A 13,003-nucleotide genomic window follows, 5' to 3' on the forward strand; every position below is an offset into this window, starting at 1 on the left:
AACCCCATATTAGTGTCTGAGCACCTGGAATTATGTGTAGTCCCTAAAATGGCTTCAGAGATTCCTGAGCCCCCTACACTATATAGGAGAATATCTGTGTACCTTCCTGAGGTTCTATAAAACACTTAAAAATCATTAATTAGATATGAAAACTAGAGAACCCAAACTAACAGAAAATAAAATTCTGTATAGCTTCCCAACATTGATAAGACAAATCTCCAGCTTTAAAAAAGAAAAAAAAGATAGGCTCAATGTACAAAAAAATGCAAACAAAATTACAATCCAAATAAAAAGGAAAAACACTGGAAACACAGACAATCCCAGAAGAGTAAAAACAGAGCAAGAATAGAGATTCCAGAATAGAACATCACATAACAAGAGGAAAGGCCAGCTAACCTATGAAATCGTCAACGTTCCTGAGTCCATCACAGAGCTGAGGTACTAAAGCAGTAACAAAAACTGCTTCCAAAGAGTGACAAGTCCCAGCAAGAAAAGACAAGACCTATGAACCCTTCATGTGCGCATGGGAGGAAGAAGTGGCTGCAATAAAAGCAGGAAAGAAAAAAACAGCTAAATGTTTTTAGCACTCTTCAAGGCTGAGTGAGGACTAGTGTGACAGGTTCACATACCTGGGAACCTGTCACCAGGAGTTCTATACTCACTCACAAGCACATCATTTCACTTACTCAGCTAAAATGTTTAGATAAGGGAGGACTCACATTAAGAAGGTGAGTCCAAGGTTAACTATCTGGCAGATACTTTACAATATGAAAAAAATTCTAAGGCTAAACATTTTTAATATATCCAGACACAGGTAATTTTTTTAAGTTGTATGTCTAATATATCCAGTTAGAGATACTAGATGAAAGAGGTTTATGGTAATAGGATTTCAAAAATCAAGAGGGTATTCAGATGCCTAGGCCACAGTTAGAAGACAGAATGGAGCACAACGACGCATCACCAACTGTGTACCATGTCAGGAGTCCCTGCACAACACTAGGCAGCAAAGGTGAGGACATCCTGGCCAGGGAAGGGAGTAATACTGACACCCACACAAAGGCCAGATCCTCCCCAACTAAGTAAACTGCATGACCCTCCATTTGGACCAGGGAAGTGTGAAGATAGGAGCAGGGAAGAAAAGAAAAACAATTTCTAAAAACTGAAACTGGACTAAACTCTATGAGAATCATGGACCTCACAGAAGTCTGAGCGCTCGGGAAAAGAGCCAGCTTCTTTATGCTTGTATATGCTCAGGAAGGAACCAGAGAAAGATCTTTATGTCCTGGAACGTTTCCCTTCCTAAAACTCAACCATCCTTATCATCATGTTACACAAGGAAAATCCAGGCACTCTCTAAGAGTCGAGGAAAAGTTAGCTACATTATGTACCTCAACTTAAAAAAATACAATAACCTCAAGTTGTAGAGCTGAATAATCACGGCTGAATGTATTAGGTATTTGTGTAGAATAGACAAAAGAGCCTCTGGCCTGCAAGCCTCATATGGTTGACGCTGACCAAGATATTGCATATGTTGTATACAATGGTGCCCCCACAACACCTAACACAGGGACATACACACTCAGAAAACCGTCAGCACCATAAAGAACCTGAAATACAAACGGTACTCCGTATCACCACCACCTGTTTTTTTTTGGCAGGGGAAGAGCACAAGACAAATACATTTATGGAGGATTCCCTCTTTGACCTTCCCCTACCCGTTCTTGTAGAAGTTCCACCACCTGCTGGACACAGTCGTTCACATCACAAGAGTCTGTCTTCAGCACCAATTCAGGAGCCTCTGGCTTTTCATACTCAGAATCGATTCCAGTGAAACCTACGAAAGGTACCAGGTAAGAGAGAAGGGTGGAAATTAAGACAGGCTTATTTCTTCAGTGCAAGTCTCTGCTCCGTCAAAGTTTGTATTTATGCTGTCCCTTCTGAGTTACGGGGTTATGGTACTGAAACTTCTTTCTTGGGAGAAGATTTCTGATTAAACTTTCATTTCTCCTTTAAACACGTACAGTCAATTCCTATTTGCAGTTCAATAACATTTCACAAACACTAAATTAGGGAATCCTGAATCATGGGCTCCTAGGGGAAACATGGGGTTAGGTTCCTGCAAGCCTCAGTCATCACAAAATATTCGATCCTTCTTCATGGTACGAAAGCTGAAACACGAAGGCCAAGTGTCACTTTGTTCAACCTCTGCTGGGAACACATACTCGGTGTGGCTAAAACTTTTGCCACTCTGCATGTGTCCACAAGTGACTGCCAAAGCCCCATGAGTACTGATGTGGGGGTTAAAAAACTTTAGTGAGCAGAAAAACTTGCAAGTATGGGCTCTCCAAAGGATGAGGACTGATTCTTCTTCTTCTGTGCCTAAATGCCTAAACTGCCAATGGAGAAATAGGAATGAATACCAAGGGATCCAGAGCATCTTAATTTCTCCAGGGGAATACAGGATATTATAGTACTTAACCCCTGGGCATAAGCCAAACTCAACAAGGTCTTCTTCCTCTCCATGCAAAAGCTGGCACCAAAGTCTATCTGTCCATTATATTCACAGGGATTATCTATGGCCAAATTGAAGCTCTGCAGGCTGCTTCTGCCACCAGGATTAAGTGTTCAGGCAAGACAAATTAACTACTACTAGCTTTAGCAAAACATAAATAAGAATGGTAATCCTGCTGTATCACAAAATATACTCCACAACCAAACATAATTAGTTTAGATATTAACCCCTATTTAGATTTTCCCTTTAAATATGTGTTACCAAGGAACTGCCAAGGAAGAATGCATGATGTTTCTCAAGAATGGGCTAGCTGAGCTGAACATATGCCGTTCCATCACCTCATACATAAGTCACTTAAGGCCAGTCTGCCTTGGAGTGCTTAGGTCAACCTTGGGGTAGAATGGTAAACATTAATTTAAAATCATTACTATTCAGAGGAACAGTTACCAAGAGAGTTCTAAAATATATTCTACAAGTCTACAGCCCACTTATTTTTTTCTATTTCATATTTCCAAGTATCACATGAAGTCCTGAATCTAAGAAGGAGATGTCTGCATTACCAATATTCCTAAAAGAGTCACACTAAAATAGTTGGGGAAAAATAATTCTGATCAAAACAAAACACTAGTTTTGTTGTTTTGTTTTTTTTTTAAGAGAGAGTGTGTGTCTAGGGGCGTAGGGCAGAGGGAGAGAGAATCTTAAGCAGTCTCCACGCTAGTGCAGAGCCCAGTGCAAGGCTTGATCTCACAACCCTGAGATCATGACCTGAGCCGAAATCAAGACTTGGACACTTAACCAACTGAGCCACCCAGGCGCCCCTAGAACACTAGTTCTTAAGCTCCAATTCTCAAATGCACACAATGGAATCACCAGGTCCCACCCCCATGAGATTCCAATTTCACTGGTACAGCTTTGGCATCGGATTTTTAAACGTTTCCCCAGGTAATGTTAACATGCAGCAAACCTTGAAAAAACCACTGTGTTAGAAGACCTGGCTTAGCATTTCAGAAGTCCAGGAATTCCCTTCCTAGCTAATTTATCCTGTAAGTGAGTATAATAAATGTACACTTAAGAACATTTATATTTAAGCAAATAATAACTATGAGTAGTAATCATGAAAATAATCTAGCATTAGAATGGCTGACACGGGGATACATTTACAGTTTAGTAAACGTCACATAAAGGCCTACAAAAGCCTGAGGTCTGCTGAATGTATGCAATCTCTTCTGCCCTCAAACATTTACCACCACAGCTCTGAGACTGCATTGATACTTCCTTTCAAGCACTATTCTGACGATTTTTAAAAACAAACAACTCTACAATCAGAAACTTTATGGCAGAAACACCATGGCAAACATAATGTTTGTACACAGGCACACACACACACACACACACACACACACACACACACACACACACACACACACACACACACACACATATATTAACCTAAGGAACATTTTATCAATGTCTACTCAGAGGACTTCGTTTTTTAAGATTTATTTGAGAGAGAATTCATGTGTGCATGTGCACAGCAGGGGTAGGGACAGAGGAAGAGGGAAAGAATCCCCTAGCCAACTCCCACTGAGCGTGGAGCCCAACCACGGGGCTCAATCCCAGGACCCTGAGATCGTGACCTGGGCCAAAACCAAGATTCGGACACTTACTGACTAAGCCACCCAGGTGCCCCTAGTCAGAGGAATTTAAAAACACTCAGGAAAATAACCAAGTAACACAGAGAAAACTAAGCTAATACAATCACACTTCCAAAAAGAGAATGCAAATTGTAAATGACTCAAGGTATTTTGCATGTGACCTTATTCATCTTTGCATTCCAGCACCAAATATACCTCAGAAATAGAAAACACTGATCAATGTGTGTTGAACATCCAATTTCCTCTCCTTCTTCTAATCTATCCAACAAGCATTTACTATGTGTGTGTCAGGCATTAGGCTTTGGGCCTCACACTGTGCTAAACTAAACTCTTAATGATAGAAAAACAGTCAAGATATTACCCCTGTCCACAGTAGCTTACTCCAGAGCCAGAGAGACAAATCTACCTCCCTCACCAATCCATCCTTGCAAAAACAACAAAACCAACTACAATTAAAATAAGATTTAGACTTCAGGATCCCAGACACATCACTTTGCTTCTCTTTGCCAAATCTCTATTATGAAAAACTGAAGTGAAAACTGGCCATCAACAAACAGAGAGGAATACAGATGATAAAAAGAGCTAAACTAGTTTCCCTCCCAATGTCGTATATTATTCAGGTCAGGCAACCTGTTGAGTCAAAAACTGCAGGCTTAATGGGTGAAACTGAGTCTCCATGGTGGCACAACTGGATGTCAGGCTGCCCTAAGGAACCAGATTTCACACGGCAGGTGGCACTTGCCCCAACTGCTAACGTGTCCCCAGGTCCAACTATAGAAGAGCCCAGAATAAAAAGAATTGTCCTTCCTCTTAAACTTTTCTTATGCAGGGCCAGAGGGTGAGTGACAAAATCTCGAATTCACAGAGCCCCAGGGAGCTCCTGTGATCATCCCAAGCTATCATACTCCCTCTATTGGGAACGCATCAAAGTTACCTGCAAGAATCATTGATCCCTACACAGTGCTGACTGGGTAATCAATCCTTGATTTTTTTTTTTTTTTTTAATGCTGGCATGTCCTCTGTTAACAATAGAACAGAACTAATATCCAAGTATGTCTTGAAGATAAATACGACTGGTATCAAAGTCCACAGCAGACAGGTTCTTAATGTCTCTTATGTCCAAATGTTCACCACAGTTGAAACTCTAGAAGCAAACCATAAAATCTAAAAAACAAGGTACCTCTATTTTGATGGAATTAGCAACACATTAATTCAACCTAATTCAACAATTGTACACAGAATGAATGAGGAACTATTCCAAGCACCACGATATAAATAAGAACAAGACACTGTCTTTGCTCTCAAGATGTTTCTAATTCAGGCATTTTTCCCATTAGCTATGGAATTTCCTTCATTTTCACTGGAACAAAAAGCAGAAGGGACAGCAGCTAGCAACTGATATTCAGTCTAAAGTTAGGCACCTAATTATATCAAGTAGGTTTCCAGCAGTCCCTGAAGTCCCAACCTTCTAAACCTCTGTCTTGTGAGTAGGATTCCAACCTGATCAACAATACCCGAGTATACACAGCGCCAGGTAGTGCCAGTAGGCCTCAGAGACACAAGAGTGTAGTTAGACCCACTTTTTCTTCTCAAGGAGCTCCAAGTTGTTTGAATACTGCCAATCTCTTAGTAAAGATGATCCGTCTCAAATATGATAGGCTAAAATACACAAGCAAAGGGGCGCCTGGCTGGCTCAGTCAGAACACGCAGCTCTTGATTTCGGGATTGAGGTCGAGCCCCACGTTGGGTGTAGAGATTACTTAAAAAACAGAATCTTTAAAAAAAAAAAATGCAAGCAAAGAGAAACTGGAAAAAAAATAGTACTTACCTTTAATTTCTCCAGCCCGTGCTTTTTTGTAGAGTCCCTTGACATCCCTCTGTTCACAAACGTGCAAAGGAGCATCAACAAATACTTCAAAAAAAGGTAAGCTTGCACCCTCATGAATTTGCCTTGCATTGTTGCGATCCTTAGAAAAAAGACAGCTGAGTCAGTGGAAAATAAATACCAGACAAAACAATTTATATTTTAAAATATAAACTGAGGGGCGCCTGGGGGCTCAGTCAGTTAAGCCTCCAACTGACTTCGACTCAGGTCATGATCTTGGGGTCCTGGGATCGAGCCCAGCATCGTGCTCCACACTCAGAAGGGAGTCTGCTTGAGGATTCTCTCTCTCTCTCTCTCTCTCCCTCTGCCCCTCCCTCCACTTGTGCACACACACTTGCGCTCTCTCTCAAATAAATAAAATCTAAAAATATATATATGGGGGTGCTTGCGTGGCTCAGTCGTCAAGTGTCTGCCTTCAGCTCAGGTCATGATCCCAGGGTCCTGGGATTGAGCCCCACACCGGGCTCCCTGCTTGCCGGGAAGCCTGCTTCTCCCTCTCCCACTCCCCCTACTTGTGTTCTCTCTTTCTCTGTGTCTCTAAGGATTAAAAAAAAAAAAAAAATTTTATATATATATATATATATATATATATATATATATATATATAGGGCACCTGGGTGGCTCAGTCGGTTAAGCGTCTGCCTTCCACTTGGGTCATAGTCCCGGGGGGCCTGGGATGGAACCCCGAGTCAGGCTCCAACACTGCTGTTGCCCACAGTCCATCAGGAACCCACTGCTCACATTAAGTCCTTGAGCACTTTTCTCAGCTGCCTTCACGATGTCAGCTACAACATATACACCAACACTTAAGCCTGAGCCCTGCCCTCCCTCCTGAAATTAAACGTTTCCAACTCCCTCCTAAATATACCCAGCTGGAGATCCCAGCTACCTCAAACGTAGCATGTCCATAATTGAGTCCATTCTCTTTTCCCCCAAGCAGGAATCCCGCCTATATGGACCAAATCAAAGATGACAACACTATCCACCCAGAATCCCAAGAGTTGTTCTGGTTCCTTCTCTCTACCCCACACCCCCACCCCCTGGCATTCTGTCACAAAGTCCTTCAGATTTTGCCTCTAAATATTATACCAGCCCAGTTTGCATTGCTTCTCTACTCCCTAGTTCACCGCATTCCTCATCTGGTCAATTGCTACACCCTTTTAAAAGTCTGTTGGCTTCTAGCTTTGATCTACTCAAAGCCATACTCTAACACTGTCCCCTGGATGACAGATGATGCAAATTCAACCATGTCACTAACTTTTCAGAGATTCCCAACCACCGTCAGGGTAAAACGCAAACTTCTCAGTGGGAGGCTTCAGGCCTTCTATACCTGGCCCCACCACTCTCAGTCTTGCACTTGATGTTCTATTAGTAATTAATACCTGCCTAGTCTACCAGGCTCTTTGGGCCTTACACCTTAGCCATCCCCCTGCCAGAAACCCTGCACTCCTCCCTTCTGCCTAAAGCAATGTGCATCTCACAGCACGGATCCGTGGTGAATTCCTCCAGGAAGCTCACCCCACATGCCCAGAATGATGGAGGGCCCCTGCTTCCTCTGGCTTCTTAGAGAACCCACTATATACCTGTCATAGATCTTATTCTGATATACTGATTATCTTTTCATTAGCTACAGCATGTAGCAGAATGACTAAGTTGTGACCTTAACTGATTCCAAAATGTCCTTTTAAATGAAGGTGTTTCCAAGTTTCGAGCCATGGCTCTCTTCTCCTTCTATACAACTCCATATACTCAACTTCAACTAGGCTTCAATTTACAGTTAATGATTCCTAAATCTATCTCAATTCTACACAGCTTTCCTGACCTCCAGAACCAATGTTCCAATGACCCACTTAGATACGCCACTAGGATTTCAAACCTAACCTACCTAAAAATAGTCATCTCCTCCCTTCCCATCCTGTATTTTCTCCCTCAATCATTTCATCTTCTATTCAGAAAGCACCGTCCTTCATGTTCACCCCAAATTCAGCAATCAACCAGGCACCACGTCCTACTGATGCTACGGGTTCAAGAGCCCTCAAATACACCCCCTCTTTTCCATTCCCATTGTTGCTGCTTGAATTCACTCCAAAAGCCTCCTCACTCATCTCCTATCTCCAGGCCACTCTTATTCCGGCTTCAAAGGGGACCTTACTGAAATGCAAACCAGAGACAGCATTGCCTAGTACAATCTCAAACAGTTTAGTCCCCTGTGGGGCAAAGGTCTGAGCAGTGAAGGTTTATCATCGGACCTCTGCGAATCGCTCTAGCTTCATCTCCCCTCACATTCATCCTGCACCGCAGTCGTAACGAACTACCTACAGTTCCCCAAAAGATCAAACTCCCTCACATTTCCATGCTACTGCAGACACTGTACCATCTCCTCTGTCGAAATAGCTTTCTCCCTCCCATCTCACCGGTATGTTCTGATTCCTCCTCCATGACTCATTTCAAGCAGCACCACCTCTGTGATTCTTCCACAGCATCTTTCATAGACATTTACCTCATCGCCGGCTGCAACGTACTGTAACTGTTCACATCTCTATGTTCCCACCAGACTAGCTAGGAACTATCAGGTTTATTTTGAGAACCAAGATGCCCAAGTTCAATGGTGACATGGAATAATACACACATCCTCTATTATATGGTTTGATGCAAATATCACAGATTTTGACACATCCTAAGCATAGTCCAAACCTCATTCTTAGTGCTTTTAGAGATGAGATCAACAAATTTTACTCCATACTATGGAAACAAGGGAGGCAAAAAGAAGATCAGCATATACTTTTAGCTGACAGTTCTCCAAATCCCATGTTACTCTCTCCTCTTCCAAGAGTTGCACAAATTCCCAAAAGTGCAACAATATCCGTTATTATATTACTATGAAAACTTCATATCCAAGGATTCAAGAACTCAAACTATAATTCTCTTCTACACTTCATTATCTAGTATACTTTATTTTTTTTTAAGATTTTATTTATTTATATGAGAGAGAGAGAATGAGAGATAGAGAGCACGAGAGGGAAGAGGGTCAGAGGGAGAAGCAGACTCCCCGCCGAGCAGGGAGCCCAATGCAGGACTCGATCCCGGGACTCCAGGATCATGACCTGAGCCGAAGGCAGTCGCCCAACAAACTGAGCCACCCAGGCGCCCCTCTAGTATACTTTAAACTGATATACTAACATTGTTCCCCATGTTCCAGGAAAATGAAAAGTAACTAGTCCTCACAGGACCTTTCAGGACTCCTGCCATGGTTCAATTAAGTGAAACTTAGTAATTAACACTCCATCTGATACTTACCTATAACTCTAACAGCTCATATTTTGGTGTTGCTTTTAAAAAAGTTTAAGTAACCATCCAAATTCACAATACAGTACTAGAACTGTGCTACTATTTGTTATATTTACTGAATACTTACCACACACCAGGCACTGCGCTGAGAGCTTTGGATGCATGATTTACCTAATCCTCAGAGCAACCCTATGAAGTAGGCATTGTCTGAGCTTATGAAAGTCAAGTCAACTGGCCAAGGTCATAACAACAACTGGCAGAGCTGAATTCCAACCCACTGTTTCTGTCCCCAAAGCCCCTGCCTTTATTTTATTTATTTATTTATTTTTTAATTTTACTATGTTATGTTAGTCACCATACACTACATCATTAGTTTTTGATGTGGTGATCCATGATCCATTGTTTTCGTATAACACCCGGTGCTCCATGCAGTACGTGCCCTCCTTAATACCCATCACCGGGCTAACCCATCCCCCCTCCCCCCCCAAAACCCTGTTTGTTTCTCAGAGTCCATTGTCTGTCATGGTTCATCTCTCCCTCCAATTCCCCCCCCCATTTTTCCCTTCCTTCTCCTAATGTCCTCCGTGCTATTCCTTATGTTCCACAAATAAGTGAAACCATATGATAATTGACTCTCTCTGCTTGACTTATTTCACTTAGCATCATCTCCTCCAGGCCCATCCATGTTGATGTAACAGTTGGGTATTCATCCTTTCTGATGGCTGAGTAATATTCCATTGTATATATGGACCACATCTTCTTTATCCATTCATCTGTTGAAGGGCATCTCGGCTCTTTCCACAGTTTGGCTATTGTGGGCGTTGCTGCTATGAACATTGGGGTGCATATGGCCCTTCTTTTCACTACATCTGTGTCTTTGGGGTAAATACCCAGGAATGCAATTGCTGGGTCATAGGGTAGCTCTATTTTTAAATTTTTGAGGAACCTCCACACTGTTTTCCAAAGTGGCTGTACCAACTTGCATTCCCACCAACAGTGTAAGAGGGTTCCCCTTTCTCCACAACCTCTCCAACATTTATTGTTTCTTGCCCTGTTCATTTTTGCCATTCTAACTGGTGTAAGGTGGTATCCCAATGTGGTTTTGATTTGAATTTCCCTGATGGCTAATGATGATGAACATTTTTTCATGTGTCTGTTAGCCATTTGTATGTCTTCTTCAGAGAAGTGTCTTTTCATATCTTCTGCCCACTTTTTGACTTGATTTTTTGTTTTTTGGGTGTTGAGTTTGAGAAGTTCTTTATAGATCTTGGATACCAGCCCTTTATCTGTAGTGTCATTTGCAAATATCTTCTCCCATTCTGTGGGTTGCCTCTTTGTTTTGTTGACTGCTTCCTTTGCTGTGCAAAAGCTTTTTATCTTGCTGAAGTCCCAAAAGTTCATTTTTGCTTTCGTTTCACTAGCTTTTGGAGATGTATCTTGAAAGAAGTTGCTGTGGCGATGTCAAGGAGGTTACGGCCTATGTTCTCCTCTAGGATTTTCATGGATTCCTGTCTCACATTGAGGTCTTTCATCCACTTTGAGTTTATCTTTGTGAATGGTGTTAGAGAATGGTCGAGTTTCATTCTTTTGCATGTGACTGTCCAATCTTCCCAGCACCATTTATCGAAGAGACTGTCTTTTTTCCATTGCATGTTTTTTCCTGAGTTGTCAAAGATTATTTGACCACAGAGTTGAGGGTCCATAACTGGGTTCTCTATTCTGTTCCATTGGTCTATATGTCTGTTTTTGTGCCAGTACCATGCTGTCTTGGTGATCACAGCTTTGTAATCTTGAAATCGGGCAACGTGATGCCCCCAGCTTTGTTTTTTCTTTTTCAACATTTCCTTGGCGATTCAGGGTCTTTTCTGATTCCATACAAATTTTAGGATTGTTTGTTCCAGCACTTTGAAAAATGTCATTGGAAGTTTGATCGGGATGGCATCGAAGGTATAGATTGCTCTGGGTAGCATACACATTTTAACAGTGTTTATTCTTCTGATCCATGAGCATGGAATATTTTTCCATCTTTTTGTGTCTTCTTCAATTTCTTTCATGAGTGTTCTGTAGTTCCTAGAGTATAGATCCTTTATCTCTTTGGTTAGGTTTATTCCGAGGTATCTTATGGTTTTTGGTGCTATTGTAAATGGAATCGTTTCTCTAATTTCTCTTCCTACAGTTCCGTTGTTAGTGTATAAGAAAGGAGCTGATTTCTGTGCATTGATTTTGTATCCTGCCACATTACTGAATTGCTGTATGAGTTCTAGTAATTTGGGGGTGGAGTCTTTTGGGTTTTCCACATAAAGTATCACGTCGTCTGCAAAAAGAGACAGTTTGACTACTTCTTTGCCAATTTGAGTACCTTTTATTTCTTTTTGTTGTCTGATTGCTGTTGCTAGGACTTCTAGGACTATGTTGAACAACAGTGGTGACAGTGGGCATCCTTGACGTGTTCCTGATCTTAAGGGAAAGGCTCTCAGCTTTTCCCCATTGAGGATGATATTCGCTGTGGGTTTTTCATAGATGGATTTTATGAACTTGAGGAATGTTCCCTCTATCCCTATACTCTGAAGAGTTTTAATCGGGAAAGGATGTTGTATTTTGTCAAATGCTTTTTCTGCATCAATTGAGAGGACCATATAGTTCTTCTCCCTCCTCTTATTAATGTGCTCTATCACACTGATTGATTTGCAAGTGTTGAACCACACTTGCCTTCCGGATATAAATCCCACTTGGTCATGGTGGATGATCCTTTTAATGTATTGTTGGATCCTATTAGCTAGGATTCTGTTGAGGATTTTGGAATCCATATTCATCAAGATATCGGTCTGAAATTCTCCTTTTTGATGGGGTCTTTGCCTGGTTTGGGGATTAAGGTAATGCTGGCCTCACAGAATGAGTTTGGAAGTTTTCCTTCTGTTTCTATTGTTTGAAACAGCTTCAGTAGAATAGGTATTTCTTCTTTGAATGTTTGATAGAATTCCCCAGGGAATCCATCAGGCCCTGGACTCTTGTTTTTTGGGAGGTTTTTGATCACTGCTTCCATCTCGTTACTGATTATTGGCCTATTCAGGTTGTCAATTTCTTCCTGTTTCAGTCTCAGCAGCTTATAGGTTTCCAGGAAGGCCTCCCTTTCATCCAGATTGCTCAGTTTATTGGCTTATAGTTGCTGATAATAATTTCTAATAATTGTTTCTATTTCCTTGGTGTTAGTCGTGATCTCTCCCTTTCATTCATAATTTTATTAATTTGGGTCCTTTCTCTTTTCTTTTGGATAAGTCTGGCCAGTGGCTTATCGATCTCATTCTTTCAAAGAACCAACTTCTAGGGCGCCTGGGTGGCTCAGTCGTTAAGCATCTGCTTTCGGCTCAGGTCATGATCCCAGGGTCCTGGGATCGAGCCCCACATTGGGCTCCCTGCTCGGCAGGAAGCCTGCTTCTGTCTCTCCCACTCCCCCTGCCTGTGTTCCCTCTCTCGCTGTCTCTCTCTGTCAAATAAATAAATAAAATCTTAAAAAAAAAAAAAAAAAAGAACCAACTTCTAGTTTCATTGATCTGATCTGTGTTTCTGGTTTCTAATTCACTGATTTCTGCTCTAATTTTAATTATTTCTCTTCTAATGCGTGGCTTAGGCATCGTTTGTTGCTTTTTCTCTAGTTCTTTAAGG

General features: G+C 41.6%; 1 protein-coding gene across 4 annotated transcripts in view; it reads right to left on the minus strand.

Moving 5' to 3' along the window:
- The window catches only part of PAPSS1 (3'-phosphoadenosine 5'-phosphosulfate synthase 1), a 106,599-nt gene that overhangs the window by 71,754 nt on the left and 21,842 nt on the right, over positions 1–13,003 (minus strand). For all 4 annotated transcript variants that reach the window (XM_027600049.1, XM_027600050.1, XM_027600052.2 and 1 more), the window contains 2 exons: positions 5,996–6,134; positions 1,716–1,834 (listed from right to left, as the gene is read on the minus strand). In XM_027600049.1, coding sequence (XP_027455850.1) covers positions 1,716–1,834; positions 5,996–6,134 — 258 coding nt within the window. The remainder of the gene's footprint in view (positions 1–1,715; positions 1,835–5,995; positions 6,135–13,003) is intronic.

The sequence above is a fragment of the Zalophus californianus genome, chromosome 2 (genome assembly GCF_009762305.2).
Source record: "Zalophus californianus isolate mZalCal1 chromosome 2, mZalCal1.pri.v2, whole genome shotgun sequence".
In the NCBI taxonomy this organism is placed as follows: Eukaryota; Metazoa; Chordata; class Mammalia; order Carnivora; family Otariidae; genus Zalophus; species Zalophus californianus.